The 21752-nt window shown below is 37.0% G+C and overlaps 1 protein-coding gene across 8 annotated transcripts in view; it reads right to left on the bottom strand.

The window, feature by feature from the left end:
* The window catches only part of LOC117317720 (disco-interacting protein 2 homolog C-like), a 100768-nt gene that overhangs the window by 59954 nt on the left and 19062 nt on the right, over positions 1–21752 (bottom strand). For all 8 annotated transcript variants that reach the window (XM_033872612.1, XM_033872613.1, XM_033872617.1 and 5 more), the window contains exon 2: positions 6309–6392. In XM_033872612.1, coding sequence (XP_033728503.1) covers positions 6309–6392 — 84 coding nt within the window. The remainder of the gene's footprint in view (positions 1–6308; positions 6393–21752) is intronic.

The raw sequence follows: 21752 nt of genomic DNA, 5'->3' as shown, positions 1-21752 counted from the left end.
GTAATGGTTGTATGGGGACGAGAGGTTGTAATGGTTGTATGGGAAATGAGAGATTCTATGGTGTAATGGTTGCATGGGGAATGAGAGGTTCTATGGTGTAAAGGTTGTATGGGGACGGGAGGTTCTATGGTGTAATGGTTGTATGGGGGACGAGAGGTTCTATGGTGTAATGTTGTATGGGGACAAGAGGTTCTATGGTGTAATGGTTGTATGGGGACAAGAAGTTCTATGGTGTAATGGTTGTATGGAGGACGGGAGGTTCTACGGTGTAATGGTTGTATGGGGAAGGGATGTTCTATGGTGTAATGGTTGTATGGGAAGGGAGGTTCTATGGTGTAATGGTTGTATGGGAAATGGGAGGTTCTATGGTGTAATGGTTGTATGGGGGACGAGAGGTTCTACGGTGTAATGGTTGTATGGGGAAGGGAGGTTCTATGGTGTAATGGTTGTATGGGGAAGGGAGGTTCTATGGTGTAATGGTTGTATGGGGAAGGGAGGTTCTATGGTGTAATGGTTGTATGGGGGACGAGAAGTTCTATGGTGTAATGGTTGTATGGGGACGAGAGGTTCTATGGTGTAATGGTTGTATGGGGACGAGAGGTTCTATGGTGTAATGGTTGTATGGGGACGAGAGGTTCTATGGTGTAATGGTTGTATGGGGACGAGAGGTTCTATGGTGTAATGGTTGTATTGGGAAGGGAGGTTCTATGGTGTAATGGTTGTATGGGGAAGGGAGGTTCTATGGTGTAATGGTTGTTATGAGGACAAGGTGATTCTATGATGCAACTGTTGTGCATGAGATGAAAGAATAAGCGTGGATGGGAGGAAATTGGGACAAGTCTTGAGATATTGTCTATAATTTTAGTGATTGACAAGATTTCCTGAAGGATGCCTGGAGGCGACAGTTGTCAATGATGTTAGCAAGACAAGCGGAGAAGAAATGTGAATCATTGTTATAGAACAATAATAGGAAACTTATATCTGGTAGGTTTATTTATAGACAGCTATTAAGACAGTATTAATTATATATACATCTGGATATTTATATTCTTGTTATAAACTTGAACAACTTGTTAGAGATGTATAGCCTACCATATTTGACCTCGAACACATCTCGCTACATCCTCTTATAAATATGTGTAGTAAAGTGATGTCTTCCTAAAACATTTGTACAGATTAAATTTGTATTGATAAACTTGTGAAAATTGAAGTTGACTCCTTTTATCCAAATTGTAACAAAATGAACTGTGTACTATGAAATCCATATATGAACTAGTGATTAGGTCATGTTCCTTGCTAAAGTATCTGTAATCAAAATATTTCATTTAAAACTTCCGAGGTCATGAACTTGGATATACAGGATTAGCTTGTAAACACCTAATGAGTTATTCAAGCTGATGGTACAAATTATTCATTTTTATTTTAGAAATAATTAGTATAGGAGACACAGTACTCAAGTTCAGAAAGTAACCGCCGCTCTTTGATTTTTGTTTGATTAGAAATGTAGGTGGTAAGCCAGTATCTAATATAAGTAAAAGTCTTTGCCACTCCACAGAATACTGATGACTTTAGTCTGCGAAATGAATCGTAGAAAATAGGCGATAAACCTGTAACTAACTAGAAGTCAGTCCACAACCATTCATAATGAACTGTACGTAAACACCTTACTATCTATCTCGTTGGCCTTACACAACAATAGAGTCGACTTTGTGGTAAAAGACTGATCAATTACCACAGATCAGATTCTGTCTGATATACACAGATTCAACTGATCATCCAGACTTGGAACATTCCATTGTTTTCCTTAATGATGCCTTTTATTGTGTACCATAGAGAACCTTAGTTGGAAGACCAAGTCACAGAGGTAAACGGGTAAACAGAAAGTAAAGGAAGAATGAGAGACTGGGAGGGAAGAGACTGGGAGTGAGAGACTGGGAAGGAAGAGACTGGGAGGGAATGAGAGACTGGGAGGGAACGAGAGACTGGGAAGGAAGAGACTGGGAGGGAGTGAGAGACTGGGAAGGAAGAGACTGGGAGGGAGCGAGAGACTGGGAGGGAATGAGAGACTGGAAGGAAATGAGAGACTGGGAGGGAACGAGAGACTGGGAGGGAATGAGAGACTGGGAGGGAAAGAGAGACTGGGAGGGAAGAGACTTGGTGGGAACGAGAGACTGGGAGGGAACGAGAGACTGGGAGGGAACGAGAGACTGGGAGGGAAGAGACTGGGTGGGAATGAGAGACTGGGAGGGAAAGAGAGACTGGGAGGGAAGAGACTGGGTGGGAACGAGAGACTGGGAGGGAACGAGAGACTGGGAGGGAACGAGAGACTGGGAGGGAATGAGAGACTGGGAGGGAAAGAGAGACTGGGAGGGAAGAGACTGGGTGGGAATGAGAGACTGGGTGGGAATGAGAGACTTGGTGGGAATGAGAGACTGGAAGGGAATGACAGACTGGGAGGGAATGACAGACTGGGAGGGAATGACAGACTGGGAGGGAATGACAGACTGGGAGTGAATGAGAGACTGGGAATGACAGACTGGGAATGACAGACTGGGAGTGAATGAGAGACTGGGAGTGAATGAGAGACTGGGAGTGAATGAGAGACTGGGAAGGAAAGAGAGACTGGGAGGGAACGAGAGACTGGGAGGGAGTGAGAGACTGGGAATGAGAGACTGGGAGTGAATGAGAGACGGAGTGAATGAGAGACTGGGAAGGAAAGAGAGACTGGGAGGGAACGAGAGACTGGGAGGGAGTGAGAGACTGGGAGGGAGTGAGAGACTGGGAGGGAATGACAGACTGGGAGGGAGTGACAGACTGGGAGGGAATGAGAGACTGGGAGGGAATGACAGACTGGGAGGGAGTGACAGACTGGGAGTGAATGAGAGACTGGGAGGGAAAGAGAGACTGGGAGGGAAGAGACTGGGTGGGAATGAGAGACTGGGTGGGAATGAGAGACTTGGTGGGAATGAGAGACTGGAAGGGAATGATAGACTGGGAGGGAATGACAGACTGGGAGGGAATGACAGACTGGGAGGGAATGAGAGACTGGGAGTGAATGAGAGACTGGGAGGGAACTAGAGACTGAAGAGGGAATGAGAGACTAGAAGGAAGTGAGCGACTGGGAGGGAACGAGAGACTGGGAAGGAAGTCAGAGACTGGGAGGGAATGAGAGACTGGGTGGGAATGACAGACTGGGAGGGAACGAGAGACTGGGTGGGAATGAGAGACTGGGTGGGAATGAGAGACTGGGAGGGAATGACAGACTGGGAGGGAGTGACAGACTGGGAGGGAACGAGAGACTGGGAGGGAACGAGAGACTGGGTAGGAATGAGAGACTGGGAAGGAAAGAGGGACTGGGAGGGAATGAGAATCTGCAAGGGAGCATAAGACTGGGAGGGAATGAGATGGAATGACAGACTGAGAGAAAATGTATGAGATTTATGTTAGTGCACAGTTGTACATGCTGTAAAGGGGTTTGAGAGAGGACAATGTGATAAATATGTTGTAGACACACTAATTACCTTGGCAGACTGTATAGCCTTATCTTGACGACAGGTCAAGGGGACAATATTAACGAGGAGGCATTAAGAGATTATCTTTATGTGACACACCCACACGACACATAAAATACAACAGGTCCTAGCACAGTAATTTTAGATATATATCAAGGGTTAATTGAAAAGATCTAAATATTAAATTGCATTCATCATCACCACCATCATCATCAGCATGAAAACTTCCAAATCTTTAATAAGAACAACTTAAATCTGGCACCACATATGGGACTTCCTGTTTCCTTTAATCCCTATTCTTACTTTATGATGTTGTTATGTCCATATCACGGGTTGCCACAGATAGTATGATTCATTATAGGATCGTCCTTTCAATTATCATTCAAATTTAGATTTTTTTTATCACTTAAATCAAGCCTGTTTTCTCATACTTGTACTGCCTTCTATTAAAAAATTTTTATCGGCTTCAAACCCGAATGACTAACATAAGTAAAATATCCTTGGTTGATGTACTTTGAAATGAAGTATACATCAATCAAATATCTTAGATAACAATAATGAGACTAGGTTCACAGTCTCTCGGACTTACAAGTAAATATCTAAACCACCGAAAGTGGACAGAAAGTGGACATATCGGGAAACCAGAGTCAAAGCTTTAGACTAGAGCCTACCACTGTCTGTGGTTTCTATATAGAATTAACGAGATGACTGTGAATGTATACATAGCATATGTACATGTAGGTGTACATGTAGGCTTGTATGATCTCATAGCCACGAGGACCAAAAATTGTCAAATTACACCACACACGTACAAGTTAAGCTGAGACTTAATATGTATTTAAACCAAAACAAGATATTTTCTGTTGAATCATGATTTTAAAGAATTCAAAAGCTATTACGTGAAGTGTTTTTTAAAGGAGATATGTTAACAAATATATAACTCTTATGGATTATGATAATGACAGCATCTTAACAGCCAAAGCAGAAATTATTCTGCATGTACTAAATATATCATAATTACATAATAGATCCCGGAGGGATCTGGCACCAATCACTGAATGACCTCTATTGGTCGTATGAAAGGCCGATATTTTCTCTGATTTACCCATGTTTCCCTTCTTCCTCCTAATCATTTGATAACAAGTAGAACCTACATATCAAGTCAAAGAAAGATCTAAGAAGAAACCGGAGAAATATTGCTAACCAACTATCAAAATCCAAGAAGGCATGCATTCCTGTCAGCCATTTTGATACTCAGATCAGACTCAAAATAATATGGACAAAACTAGAGACCAAGGGAAATCCTCATGTGATGATTGAGAATTATATATATCCTGACGATTTTCAAGAAAGAGCAATAACAATCTTTAAAACTGTCAAAATCTAAGCTGGTTGCCTCTCAGCCATTGTGAGCATGATTGCCAATCAAACTCAAAATTGAATGAACAAAACTTGTAGGGAGTAACGAAGAACCTTTATTGATAGATGACAGACGACCTGTGACACAAAGACCACAGACACTAGACAATTTGAATAGCCTACCATAGCATCACGTTTTAATAATGGTAGACCAAAAATGTGTGAAAATATAAATCAATTCCTGTTTTAATCAAAGAAAATAAAATAACCTTCTTCAGGCGAGCTGAATTTTTTTTAAAGAATTTAGGTGGAAGATTCTTTTCCTTAGTCACAACAAACTGTATGACATCACAGTAATAATTCATCATTATGACGACATAGCACATGTCAGCCGTCTATCCCTACCCCAGTAAAGACAATTATCTTTTCCCTACCAAAAACGGAGATTCCCTGTGAAGTATGGGAGAAAATGGATGCAATGTCAGTCTTATCTTTAGGCTAGTATTGATTTCAGGGCCTCTAGGATCATTCAGCATGTCATGTCAAACCTACCCAACTGTCAGTAAATGTAGACGGCTAACAAGTATAAATCTATAGAAAAAGTTATAAATGTAAAAAACTGTCATGTTGGGATCGTTTAACTGTACAATTATACGAGTTAGGATTCATGAGGTATCAGAGTGTTGACTTCTAGACCTGGTACATTGAAGACTTTTTATTATTCAATCACTGCTGCAAATGTTGATGCATGGAAACCCTGAATATATGTTCCAGGAAAAAGCTTGTTTTATTTCAGGTTAAGTTCATTGTTATACTGATGTCACATTTCTCGGTAAAACAAAGGACGGACATTAGTCTCTAAATACACAGGTATTAATACAACATATATATATATAGATTATAAATCAATGATTTAAAATATAAATATATAAATTATAAATCAATGATTTAAAATATAAATATACATAATGTATATAATTTTGTTAAACCTTTTAGTTATATTATTTATTTATCTATTTATTTACTTTTACCATCCGTACACCACCTAAGGTGTTTTCTCATTGATCATAATAGGCCCATGACGAAGTAATCATCAACCGAGGGGTCCATTTTTACAACATAACAATATTTAGTGTTGTATATACCCACTATATTCGTGTAACTGTTCCATGTTCTATGTCTATATGTGATCGTATGTAATTTACCTGTGTCTTGATAAAGGGACAGATTGCCTCGAAAATTCGACAATTTACTTGTCTGTGTACTGTCATTATTACTACTTGACAAATACAGTATAAATTAAACATATATAATAAATAAATCATAAATTTATGATTTAATGGGATGACAAAGACATTAAACAAATTCCTTTACACTCAGGACACCTGTTATTGAATAAAGGTTTTCCAAACAACCTACTGAAATCTTCAGACTAACCTGTGTTCTGTGGAGGCTGCTGTATGTTGTATGGGGCGAGGAGCTTACTCTTTTTCTTGTCATAGCCTTTCTGAGTTATGTCCCCTGAAATGAAAAGTACAACTGTTAAACATATTTATATCATCCTCTTACTTAATGTAATGTTTGTCATCACCTGATCCAAGTCAGTATCAGCAGTAATCATCAAGTATTGGCAACTCCAAATAATGATCATTATTTTGATTTGCAAATTACTAACACAAACAAACACCAACTTTTGGAAAACTTAATATATATTTAGCTTCCTATTAGTACTACATTATATCATTTTTCGAAGACATAACATTATCTTTATTGTCGCAACTCAGTTTTTTTCATAATTATATATATATATATATATATATGTCAATTAGATCTTTGCTTGAGGACCCCAATGGAAATCAGCTATATTCTAGCTTTCACGGCGTATCCTAGGTAAAGTAACATCTGTACAACACAAAACAGTACTGTTTTATTTTCAAATGTGATAATTCATGCATTCCAAACATAATCTGTAATTATGTTGAATTATTTGATCAATATGTAATGGGATTTGTAAACAGCATTATCATTGACACCAGCAATATGTATATCTGATGAGGTGGATACAGAACCATAATGAGATGATCACTGAATCATTGTGTTGACACTCTGCCAGATTGATTGGGACGTCGACAATCACACAACAGTTGCCCCCCTTACTTTGTAGTAGACACCAGCCCTCACCACAGAGCTATATGTTACAATAACTAGTTTAGTCACTCCCCTGATAAATTCATTATGGATTAATCTACTGATTGTAAGTTATTTTACCTCGTTTGTTAGCCCTTTGTCTAGGCTCCCCTTATCCTATATATACAAACATCACAAACTAGATTCAATAAAATACTCCATACTACCCCACTTTAGTTTGATTAAATATTTTATAAAAAAAAGTGCAAGTTCATAAACAAACAGTCTACAACCAATCTGTGTGATGTGTACACTAACTACAACCAATCTGTGTGATGTGTACACTAACTACAACCAATCTGTGTGATGTGTACACTAATGACAACCAATCTGTGTGATGTGTACACTAATGATGAGTCTAGCTACAACCAATCTGTGTGATGTGTACACTAACTACAACTAATATGTGTGATGTGTACACTAGCTACAACCAATCTGTGTGATGGGTACACTAATGACAACCAATCTGTGTGATGTGTACACTAACTACAACCAATCTGTGTGATGTGTACACTAACGATGAGTCTACAACCAATCTGTGTGATGTGTACACTAACTACAACCCATTTGTGTGATGTGTACACTAACTACAACCAATCTGTGTGATGTGTACACTAACTACAACCAATCTGTGTGATGTGTACACTAACTACAACCAATCTGTGTGATGTGTTCACTAACGATGAGTCTACAACCAATCTGTGTGATGTGTACACTAACTACAACCAATCTGTGGAATGTGTACACTAACGATGAGTCTACAACCAATCTGTGTGATGTGTACACTAACTACAACCAATCTGTGTGATGCGTACACTAACTACAACCCATCTGTGTGATGTGTACACTAACTACAACCAATCTGTGTGATGTGTACACTAACGATGAGTCTACAACCAATATGTGTGATGTGTACACTAACTACAACTAATCTGTGTGATGTGTACCCTAACCACAACTAATCTGTGTGATGTGTACCCTAACTACAACTAATCTGTGTGATGTGTACACTAACTACAACCAATGTGTGATGTGTACACTAACTACAACCAATCTGTGTGATGTGTACACTAATGACAACCAATCTGTGTGATGTGTACACTAATGATGAGTCTAGCTACAACCAATCTGTGTGATGTGTACACTAACTACAACCAATCTGTGTGATGTGTACACTAACTACAACCAATCTGTGTGATGTGTACACTAACTACAACCAATCTGTGTGATGTGTACACTATCTACAACCAATCTGTGTGATGTGTACACTATCTACAACCAATCTGTGTGATGTGTACACTATCTACAACCAATTTGTGTGATGTGTACACTAACTACAACCAATCTGTGTGATGTGTACACTAACTACAACCAATTTGTGTGATGTGTACACTAACTACAACCAATCTGTGTGATGTGTACACTAACTACAACCAATCTGTGTGATGTGTACCCTAACCACAACTAATCTGTGTGATGTGTACACTAACTACAACCAATCTGTGTGATGTGTACACTAACTACAACCAATCTGTGTGATGTGTACACTAACTACAACCAATCTGTGCGATGTGTACAGTAATGAGTCTAGTCTACATATAAATGGACAAGCGTCTGATAAAAACTGCTGCATTTAAACTTGAGATGCAAACAACCACCCCATATTTTGATTACCAGAAATCAATAAATCCTAGTTTGTAATTTGAATCAGAAATCAATTGTTATTATCAGTTCCATTCAAGTTGTCTATGATGCATCAAGCATGTCCACATCCAATTCCCATCACAGTACGTAGTTCAGACCAATATAACACATTTTCCTGCTTATTTTCCCTATTTTTGTGTCGTTGTTGCTACTGATTGGCTTTTTTTATCTGCCGCAATATTACAGCTGTGTAAAAATATCCTACAGCAGTGAAAGGCAATTAGATAGAGGGACATCACGAGGCATGTTTGTCTAGTACAGAGTCACATGTTATTATTCAATATATGCCCATCATTAGGATAGCTACATGCACTGGTAACCCTAAAACCTTGAATTTACTCGCGCGAGTTTGAATTTTTCAGTGAAAGTGAGCGTTTTCAACGTGGCGTGAGTATTTTAAGTGTAATTGAGTATTCTCAGTGTGCCGTTTTTAAATTCAGTATGCCGTTTTTAAATTCAGAGTGCCGTGGATCGTTACGCATCAGCGCACTCGACAAGTAGTATAGGATTACCTGTACCGATCGATCGATGAAACGTCCAACACCGCGCGCGACCTCGTGTATCGTACGGTAGAAATACGTGTTCTTGCAAACGGGAAATATTACTGGAAGCAACATTTATTGCTCTCGGATTTGGACATTATTCTTTACCCCAGATCAATCGTTATCTATTGTCATTACGCCTGTAATTAATCACAACCCACCTATTCCGTTTACTTGCTCCGAGATCGACTGATATTGTCGTGATATTTGACGTACTTGTTTTCGGTAATACGGCGGTGGTGTTGTCAAAAAAATACCCATGTTATGATTTACCCCGTATAATGTGAAGTTTTCATATGAGAAAGTGTATTGAAGCAATAAACCGGTTACGTTGACTACTGTACATCGTATTTTGTTATTTATTTATAATACTTGACCCGGGCGGGATCCATATGTAATCACTGTGTATTAACTGTGTCAATCTTCCTGTTTCAGATATCCATAACTGAGAAGTATCGCCGTTGCTGTATTACCTGTTCAAGAAACCGTCAACACATGTGATGATTGATAAACATGTTTAATGATACAATTAAATTGGTATATCGCCAGTATATTGCATTTTGTTATTTATACTTACCCCGGGACGTATCGGAGATGACGTACAGTAGCAAGTAAAGTATTCAACGTTTATATTAACTGTTTCAATCTTCTTTTTCAGGTATTCCATGACCCAGGTAGAATGACGTTGTTCATCATATTTTCAAGTGGGTTCGAGGATAGAAACCTACATCTCATTTATCAATAAAATAGTCATCAGCAGTATATCTATATGCAGTTATATTCATTAGCTTACCTGGAGCAGATCGACGATCCTATCCATTAACGGGTGTCTTCAGGTAAGATATATCCTATCACGACACACTGCGTTTAACAGCTATTAAAGCAAAACCCTTTCATTTGTTGTATATGTTATCAAACAATATATTTGCTATCAGTAATCCCATGTGTGCACGTTGTTTTGTTTTTTTTTGTAAAAAAAAATGTACAAGGGGTCCGCGCGTTAAAAATGACGAATTCACAACTTTAAAACTAGTTTGATATATTAATTATTTCTTAGACCCTTTTATGTCCGATAAAAATATAGCCTGTCAAATTGTATTGCAGTATTTCAAAGTAAGAGCCTGTAAACTAATTATGTGTCATGACACGAGATCCGTATTAAATAATAAAAAAAAGGTCGATTAATATTTACTGAAATAAATGGTGATAATTCGTGTCGTTTGTAAATGCAGGGACCGTGATACCATACTCCTACATTTGTGTAACCACGGACAGAGCAATTAAAAATCTTAAGTTCCTGATATCTAACATAAAAAGGCCGCTGATTTTATTTTGTATCCGACCTTATTGAACTGATACCAGTGTGATTAGAACCATCTTCTTGGGATCTAGATAAACTCTACCCTACCGCATTGTTCCGACAGTAAACGACCAATACCTCTCAAAACGGCCCTTTTCAGGGCCGACTTCTTTTCACGAAATGCAAAAAAAAAAAAAAAAATGAAAATGAAAATGCACAACTCAAATCTATAGAACTAATATTTCAAAAAGCAAATCGTACGTATTACGTAGTTTCACTCGGGCAACAAACGGTCATTTTTGTACACGTGTTGTTGCAGCAGTACAAGATGGAGAATATAACATTTGGTATTAAATTTACTTTATTTTTTATGTTTCTGATAGCAACAGGATATTTTATATTAGAATAGAAATAAGCAAACTGATGATGTGGGACAAACAGCACGACACTTAATTTGCTAGTTACGTGACTCCGCCTATTGACAGATTTCGTCACCTGTCACCGTCTTCCAATGAACACAAGTAGGCGGAGACGCGGGTTAGTTGACAGGTAGACAGGCGCCAAAGTTATATAAACTAATCCAATTAGACAACACCGCAGGTGGGCGGAGTCACGGATAGATGATCTGTCATGTCAGATGATCACTTGTCTCAATGATTGTTACATTCAATTTTAATGCATTAATTGATCACTTAGAAATTGTATGTATGTATTCATGGTTATGATGAATAATGAGTGTTTGTAAGTATTTTTTTTTCAGGTTTCAGATTTGAAATTCTGTAATTAACATATCCCACGGACAGTGAAGTGATCTCCAAGGCTGGATTCAGTATCAAAATACATCGATATACAATCGTCCGATTGCAATAAAATGTTGCACGATGTTAGATATAAGTACAATTTGTATGTTGCAGAAAAACCCCCACATATTAATGAACGAATTCCTTGGCGTGTAAAAGTAACTGGACACCGATATAGTATTTAATTCTATACAATTTTTCATTAAAAGGACGTCAATTTCATTTGAATAATTTTTGTAAGATGGGTACGACTTCGCCTATTTCTCTCGGTACGAGTCCGCCAAATTTAGGTACGATTCCGCCAATTTAGGGTACGAGCTTCTATGAAACATACATATACATTGACTAGCACCGTGCCAGAAGTGTAATTTTCTTTTTTTATGCATTTTCCACCTTTCATTTAGTGTAAACTTTTATTCTTTCATACAGACAAGACAAAATACAACAAATATCGCTTCAAGACTGAACAGGATATGGACTGTACCTTTACTGAGGAACGATAACGTTTCAGAAAATATATCAAGTACAATGAATATAACTCTTGTTGCATCAATAATTTATTCTATTGCGCGATAGTTTGAAAATATGGACGATGTATACCATTTCACTGCCTAAATCTTCTGCTGGATTTTATATACAAAATGAACAAATGTACTTTGTATCTATTGTGATTGTTACCATGCCGCTAACGATTGCTCTTTCTCAATGTTAATAAAATGAAAATATAAATTTTCAAATCAATCATATAGCAATTAAAAAAAAAAGATAAAAACTTTCCGTGAATACAGCATCCAGATGTGAAAAAATTAGAGGATATTGTTTACACTGACTCTATCTTTGTCTATATGTTCAATAATTAAAAGCTATTGACGCTATTAGTTGTATCTAATAATTAAGAAATGATTAACGATGATTCGTGTATTGTTGCAAGATATACAACAAGGACGAAGATATTTTGCAATTAAATTAATAACTCTGCAGAGGATATTTTGCAATTAAACTAACAACTCTGCTTATAACATTAATGTATTACAATGGCCTTACAGACATACGGGCGTGATATTCTGCAAAGGTAAGTGTGTTTACTCGTGTAACATACAGGTTACGGTATAGGGTACAGGTGACCGCTCCAGCGTCTGACCGGGTCCACCCAGCCAAACTCGGTCAGTCGTCACTGATGTGTGTTTGTGTCCGTGTTTCTGGTAACATATAGGTTATGGTACATGCATTTTACAGGTCTTCTAGAAGAACTCGCGCAGTGGGAAGTTCGGTTAGGGGATACACTTCACTGTTTAAAATGATAATCTCAAAGAAAACAGTAACCACATGTGTCCATGTAATTAACAATGGGTGACTGGACAGGTGTGAAAGAAGACTGGCACTTTCGGAGTGAAACGGAGAAAAGTAACTCTTAATGATGATAATTGCTGTATATCTAAGGAAATCCAAAGGAAGAACGCTGTTATTTTTTTTATATAGTTTGTATTGTTATCGTATTTTCTTTCTCTGTATACCACTTTTGGTAAAGGTGTTGAGATGAGATGAATCGGGATAAGTACAAACTCACACATATGTTATCCCCATATAAAAGTGCTACCGAAACCAGGGACATATAATTTTCTATTATAACAGGCCATATATCACATGTAACATCTTACTATTTTGTTTATTATAACGAGCCGTATACAACATGTAACATCTTACTAATTTTCTTTTATAACGGGCCAAATTCAACGTGTATCCTCTTGCTAATTTTCTATGATTACGGGTCATTAACATTAAAAATTGAATAATTTTCTATTTCAACGGGTCGTTGTAACACTTGTTCATGAAAAATTAGTAATCCCAGACAGGATTCATAGAGTAAATTTTCAACATCGTGGTTATGTGAATGAGCCAAATTTGGTTAATTATTCTATAGGCAAACCTTTGAGATACGAATTTGTTTTGCTTGTAGGAAAAACGAAACTCACTGAATTCCAAAAATATATCTTCGGAACTTTTATGAAGTGCATGGAAACCTAACGTGTGAACTCACAAGTAATTATCGGCATGTGCCGATTAGAACCTGAACGCCAGAAATCACAGACACCTGTGGTGCAGTGACAGGTGTTATAAGCTTGTGGACCGTAATTTCTCACCTGGTAATTGTTTAGCGGTATACTAACCAACCCAAACTTGAGGATTCGTAATTCTCCGAACATGCTGGTATATTTTTTCTAATTCCTGTTTTAAAAGACATGACTTGCGACACACGAATGGAAAGTAAAACACAAGGATCTCAATCACTTCACGATAATTACACAATTACTAAAAGAAAAGAAAGATAAATAAATGAAAAAAAAAAAAAACGAAATAAAAGAAAAAAATACACTTTACCCATTGCGAGTTTAATAATTTTAGTATTAATTATGATTAGTCACGATGAACTAAATTGTATGTTTTTTATCACATAAAAAAACGGAACTAAAATTATGGTTTTAATAAGTCTCTGTGATATGTACCTGTAAGTATCGACCAATACTATTATAATTGTTGCTAAGCACTTTTATATAATTTCACTTTCAACGATCGTATATAAATTATAACTTTCTCAAGCATTTAATCGTCGGTAATCCCTGGGACCATGACATGTAACATAAGGGATAAGATCTGTATGATTATAAGCAAGTTGTAGGCTCAAACACTGGTTTTCATACGGAAGAGATACTAGTCTATTGTAGATCATGATGAATCTATATAAAATATAACTTTCTGAATTAAGTGACCTTCATGACTAAAAGCGGGTTTTGCATAGATTATAATGCATAAGTTTACAGTATGTGTGTATCGTCTCACAAACCAGAATATCCAGAACTGTTGTATTTTAAAATGACACATTATTTTATTTAAATAGCTCAAATTGATATTGTTGGATTCCAACTTCTTGTCAGCAATATTCACCAAATTCATCAACCCTAAACCTCGTATCCAGATCATATGTGAAAAGAGAATAAATGAAGTTGAATTTGAATCTTCAGACTGGTCTGTGTTGCTACTGTCCACACTGTCGTCTATACTGCAGGCCACCATTTCAGTTACTCCGTTAAACCTGTGCATCAATCAATCAAACAAAGACCGATGGTCTATTATAATCTGAAATTCTAAAATCTGAAAGCAGCGCACACGATGTTTTGTCAGTGAACATATTAAATAAAACAGTCAATTGGTCATATATCTATAAGCCTGATCGTCAGAAGAATTGATCTCGTAGCATTACAGCAGTGCTGCTACTGAAACATGTGCACAACATGTGTGTAGGCTACCTCACGAAAAGTGGGTCGACACACCAAAAGTTAACTGACCCCGTCAGGCACAAGCTTTTCACCGAAGACCTCATCCCCGGGGCATTAATTAGAATATAATTAGCGGCAGTATACCGAACTCAGTGAATTTCGTAAATACCTGTTTACCTGGGAAGTGTCCAGTTGACCTGCTGACCTAGCGGTGTCCTGGGGCGTTGATTAATTAGTCGTTGTCATGCCTGACTTGCCTATGATTTGTGCATTGGCCAGTTTACCTGGGTATCTCACCTGTGCACAATATTATCGGTTTCATGAATAAAACAGATCACATGACACTTCAGTCTCTCTGTACAGACATTATGCAGACGAATCTGTATTGGTTTACTTGAGTAATTAATAGCCGTGGATATCGATATTATAAAAACATGTCAAAGTTATTATCAAAATACATGTCACCAAAGTTAAGTTCTTTATTACTTTAAGCCTTTCGGCTCATCCGTAGACATGTGAATATACATAATATAACAAAAGCATTGATTACTTTCGCACCACACCCACACCGACAAAAGACCTGTCCAAGTACCGGGCAGTCTTCATCCAGGCCGGAGAGAATGATGTAATGGACAGTACATCGGCTGAAATCAAAACAACCACCATTCGAATCTATGACGTTTTGATTGCCCAGAGAGTTAACCAAGTATGTTTCCACGTCATGATCGGACCTACAACAAACGGGTTATCACTCATTAACTGAGTTTTGAAGAAAATGCACCACGATATGATCTGGGTGCACGGACCAAACTTGCTTCCACAGACTCGGTTCAGCGCAAGGATGGCACACACCTGACTCTATAAGATGGAATTTGCCTTCTCCAACAGCGGATACTGCAGTAACAATGGAAGGAAGATAGAAGTCAGTCGCTTTGATTCGTCTATAGCTACACTATAATGACGGCCCTTTCAGGACCACCAAAAACACTCGAAAAACATCCAGCACTCGAATTTATGCAATAAAAACAACTATTATATATTTATTGCAAATGTTTATATATATAAAAACAATATCTCAATTACCGAGTCGGTATCTATAATTTGGATAATTACGTCCACACATTACAGTTTCTGTAATGGCCGCCTTCCATAACATGATGAGCAGGGATTCGAAATTCTATCAATACTCAAGGTTCATATTTGAAATTTCTTAAAACGTATGAGTTTTCTTCTGCTTGGGGATATAATGAAATATATGAGATATGTTCAGTGGCAAATGTTGTTGGGAACGTGAATTTTGGCGACTCTGAAAATTGACATAAATTCCACACATAGTTTCTGTAATGGCCGCCTTCCATAACATGATGCGCGGGGGTTCGAAATTCTATCAATACTCGAGGTTCATATTTGAAATATGTTTAAACGTCTGAATTTTCTTCTGCTTGAGAGTATAATGAAAATCAAGTATGTAACTGTTCTATTTGTACTTATATTTGGGAAGGTTATTTCAACACTGAAGCTCGTACTTTGGAACGACTTCCTAAAAACAGGTTGTTGTGTCAAATTCGAATAATTCAAAGTTGTGATAAACGTTGTCCCGAATCCCTTTTGCCAACACCAAATCTTGATATTCTATATAAAAAGTGTTGCGTTGACAATTAAATACAAGTCCCCATGGGGTTTACACAGGTCGACAAAGAGACACGACCGCCCATCTTACAAATTCCATGGTACGATTAAATACATTGGATACAAAATATCCGGGTTAGTAGTTGGACACTTATTTCTTTGTATATATATTGTTTGATAACATATACAACAAATGGAAGGGTTTTGCTTTAATAGCTGTTAAACGCAGTGTGTCGTGATAGGATATATCTTACCTGAAGACACCCGTTAATGGATAGGATCGTCGATCTGCTCCAGGTAAGCTAATGAATATAACTGCATATAGATATACTGCTGATAACTATTTTATTGATTAATGAGATGTACGTTTCTATTCTCGAACCCACTTGAAAATATGATGAACAACGTCATTCTACCTGGGTCATGGAATACCTGAAAAAGAAGATTGAAACAGTTAATATAAACGTTGAATACTTTACTTGCTACTGTACGTCATCTCCGATACGTCCCGGGGTAAGTATAAATAACAAAATGCAATATACTGGCGATATAACAATTTAATTGTATCATTTAACATGTTTATCAATCATCACATGTGTTGACGGTTTCTTGAACACGTAACAGCAACGGCGATACTTCTCAGTTATGGATATCTGAAACAGGAAGATTGACACAGTTAATACACAGTGATTACATATGGATCCCGCCCGGGTCAAGTATTGTAAATAAATAACAAAATACGATGTACAGTAGTCAAACGTAACCGGTTTATTGCTTCAATACACTTTCTCATATGAAAACTTCACATTATACGGGGTAAATCATAACATGGGTATTTTTTTGACAACACCACCGCCGTATTACCGAAAACAAGTACATCAACTATCACGACAATATCAGTCGATCTCGGAGCAAGTAAACGGAATAGGTGGGTTGTGATTAATTACAGGCGTAATGACAATAGATAACGATTGATCTGGGGTAAAGAATAATGTCCAAATCCGAGAGCAATAAATGTTGCTTCCAGTAATATTTCCCGTTTGCAAGAACACGTATTTCTACCGTACGATACACGAGGTCGCGCGCGGTGTTGGACGTTTCATCGATCGATCGGTACAGGTAATCCTATACTACTTGTCGAGTGCGCTGATGCGTAACGATCCACGGCACTCTGAATTTAAAAACGGCATACTGAATTTAAAAACGGCACACTGAGAATACTCAATTACACTTAAAATACTCATGCCACGTTGAAAACGCTCACTTTCACTGAAAAATTCAAACTCGCGCGAGTAAATTCAAGGTTTTAGGGTTACCAGTGATGCAGGTAGTACAGTGTCATACTCAGGTGAAAATCTCTAATATATGGTTCAATATCTACCCAGGGAGGACTGTGTTTCCTGACAAGATCACTGAACATCATGTGCTCTCATGATCAGTTATTCTGGATATGATGTGAAATCCCTTCAATGTAGTGTTTAGTGAAGTAGCCACCAGCTACTACAAGGATATCCTACCTCAAATTGACCCGGGCAGTTGACAAAGTAATAAACAACACACACAAATGGCATAAATACAAGGCTTTATAAATGTAATGGTGTTATGGAGACAGTCACTGTTGTCAGGTTCCTAAACAAAACCTTTTTATCTTAATTGCACCAGTCAACCCAGCTGTATAAATTGATTCATTATGGATGTAAAGACATTATTCAAAAGATGGCATTTGAAGGAAATGATCAAATTTTGTTTCTTTACATTTTCGAAACTTCATAAAATCTCTTGCTCTTTATATAATTAAATATGACAAGATCTTGGCTTTAATTTAATAATCAGACATGGACATATTGACTTCATGGAGAGGTTTCCTTGTTGCTTTCCTTGTTCTATATCTGTCAATAAAATTTGGAAGAAGAATGCAGACAATTATAGATCTAGATTGAAACTTTCAGAACAGAAACTGTTTCAGTTTTTCAGCCAGAAAAATTGTGAGCTAATAGTTTTGTTATGTAGAACTTTGAAGAAAAAAAAAATATTTAAAAACAACTTCTGATAAACATTTATTTGTCACCCAATAAAAATCCTAAAGCACAAGAAAACAGCTTCACACGAATGCTCCGAATGTTGGTAAAACACACACCAAAAGAAACCACCCAGAAGATAAAATAACTTCTTTGTTTTGATCAGATATATAAGGATTAAAAGCATCTAGGATAGTATGCATATATATTGCAGATCTGTTCAAATATAACAAGATACACTCCAGCTCACCATGGGAAAATATTTTAGCTTTGTCAGGTTACTGTATGAATTTTAAGAATGCAATTTAATTCTTGATTTTGAAGTGTACAAATACATATACATATATACATATATATATATATCCCAAAACATCAATACACATAAAAAATATCAGATTGTAGTGTGGGAATGATTTTGTCATTCACACTAACGTGTGTGTATTGGGGTATCAGTGTATATTGTTTACCAGAACCAACATATTCTGGCTGGATCAGACAAAAGACTGGTGCACACATGTATAATCACAGGTGCAGTTTTACTGTCTTTACCGTAAATACCACCACACATCAGACAGATCAGAGTTTCTATTTTACCGTAAATACCATCACACACAAGACAGATCAGAGTTTCTATTTTACCGTAAATACCATCACACACAAGACAGATCGGAGTTTCTATTTTACCGTAAATACCATCACACATCAGACAGATCAGAGTTTTTATTTTACCGTAAATACCATCATATCACACATGAAACAGATCAGAGTTTCTATTTTACCGTAAATGCCATCACACATCAGACAGATCAGAGTTTCTATTTTACCGTAAATGCCATCACACACGAGACAGATTGGAGTTTCTATTTTACCGTAAATGCCATCACACACGAGACAGATCAGAGTTTCTATTTTACCGTAAATACCATCACACATGAGACGAGTTTCTATTTTACCGTAAATGCCATTACACATGCGAAAGATAGGAGTTTCTATTTTACTGTAAATGCCATCACACACGAGACAGATCGGAGTTTCTATTTTACCGTAAATGCCATCACACATGAGACGAGTTTCTATTTTACCGTAAATGCCATTACACATGCGAAAGATAGGAGTTTCTATTTTACTGTAAATGCCATCACACACGAGACAGATCGGAGTTTCTATTTTACCGTAAATGCCATTACACATGAGACAGATCAGTTTCAATTTTTTACCTTAAATGCCGTCACACTGAAACAAGTTTCTATTTTCCCTTACATGCCATCACATCACACATGAAACAGACCCGAGTTTCTATTTTACCGTAAATACCATCACACATGAGACGAGTTTCTATTTTACCGTAAATACCATCACACATGAGACAGACCAGAGTTTCTGTTAAGCTAACAAGGCATAAGCTTGATTAATTATAATCTCTCCACAAAATGTTCAAGAGCACCCGACTCATTTAGCAGACAAGAACGGAACTTATTAGTGAGGCACTATATATGCAGTAAGTATATCCTTAGGTTAAATTAGTCCTCAGAGCTGGTTTTTCCCATTTCCACATTTCCACATTTCCACACAACTCTTTCACTTCCGAATTTTCTCTTCCTATGCATTCCTCACCATTCCATACTCTCCTACATACAAATCACTTTGTAAGTAAAATTTCTCTCTAATTAGGTGTACAAATCGATCCTTGTCTACCACAGCCCCTTATCGGCTCTTAGATATTATCACTCTTTTAATTAATTTTGAGGTGCTTATTAGGGTACATTGTGCACAATGTCATTTAAATACTGTTTACTTTAAATTAACATCTACATCTACGCTTGTAAAAAAATACAGTTTTCCTCAATTTTTGTTACTGTCAATCAGTCGAAATCTAGTATTTTGATTTATATAATTATTTTTTTCACTGTGAATCAGTCGAAATCTAGCATTTTGATTTATATTATGAATTATTTTTACTGTCAATTAGTCGAAATCTAGCATTTTGATTTATATAAGAATTTTTTTTTTACTGTCAATCAGTCAAAATCTAGTATTTTGATATATATATATACCTAGCATCCTGAGTTTTGGAATTTTACTTCATCATTCAAAAAATTACTGATTGACAGCTAGATTTGTGGATTTCTCACAGAGAGGGTTGCAAAACTTAAAACAAAGGTTGCGGAATGCATGAAAACCTAATTGACTTCAAAATCGAATCCATCTTTGCTAAATATTCTAGTATGGGATAAAAAGGAATTTTCCCCATCAAATGTATCTGATTTTTACCACTTCTGATGGACAATGTGTGATACTGAGCTGAAAACTATCAAGATTTGTTTCTTTATCTTGAGTGAGTCACTGAGAGCAGTATTCAGATGGTAGATACTAGTGTTTTATCAGCATGCCTTAATCCCCCTCGTCTATCTACAATAGTCTGTAGTCTTTACCACCACAGTTTCACATCAGACTCGTATAAATACTCACCAAACATTCCTGTTTGTGTACATCTAGAACATTGTGCTCATATACAAGTACATGTTCCAAATATTTTGCATGCATATTTTTCATTTTCATGAATCACAAATATATATGAGATGATCTTTTTAGCTTAACAATCATGATCAGGTCATCAACCAATTTGGAATAAAAAATCCCTACCAAAATGATGCTACAATAATCATAATACTTGGAGAGGGGCTTATATAGGCTTGCCTGATTATCCAATCCATTTGTTTTATAACATTAAAATTTGTTGAACTGAAATAATACTTATTGTTAAATCAATTTATCTTTAGTTTCCAGATTTTAATGTTATCATATAAGTTTATATGTACAGTAATCTAGATTGTATCATACAAGGAAAAAGATGATTATAGGTAGATATAAAATACATGAAAATGTCTATTTATACCTATCTACAACAGTACTAGTACTACGGCCACTCATCACTGCATCCCGATCTCATCTCGGTGATAATGATAATAGTGTGTGTCTGTGATTAACACTGATGAAATCTACAATGATGTTTATCTGTCACAGGTAGACTTGTGTATATATATATCTGTACTGCCTGCAGCATCCTTCTTATATCAGGTGTGGACAATCCGAGGACCACTTGAGAGACCTCCTAGTTGGTGACAGTTTATCACCTGTATGAACACAGCTACCGTACCACATCCTCTGACATTCCCAGATCTACTGTCACTAGGGGGTTTATCCGTTTCAGACTCTGACATTCCCAGATCTACTGTCACTAGGGGGTTTATCCGTTTCAGACAACATATATCTCCCATCAAAAATCGGTTTAACAAAGACTTAAGATGTTCATAATTTTTCAGCACAAACAAGGCTGCGATTATTTAGAGAAACAAGGATCCCCAGACATATCTACAACAATTGAAGTGCCTCTAGCTAGAAGTAAAGGGACGTATCTCAAATTTA

The sequence above is a fragment of the Pecten maximus genome, chromosome 19 (assembly GCF_902652985.1).
Source record: "Pecten maximus chromosome 19, xPecMax1.1, whole genome shotgun sequence".
In the NCBI taxonomy this organism is placed as follows: Eukaryota; Metazoa; Mollusca; class Bivalvia; order Pectinida; family Pectinidae; genus Pecten; species Pecten maximus.
The sequence above is the reverse complement of the archived record's forward strand: the minus strand, read 5'-3'. Positions and strand labels throughout refer to the sequence as shown.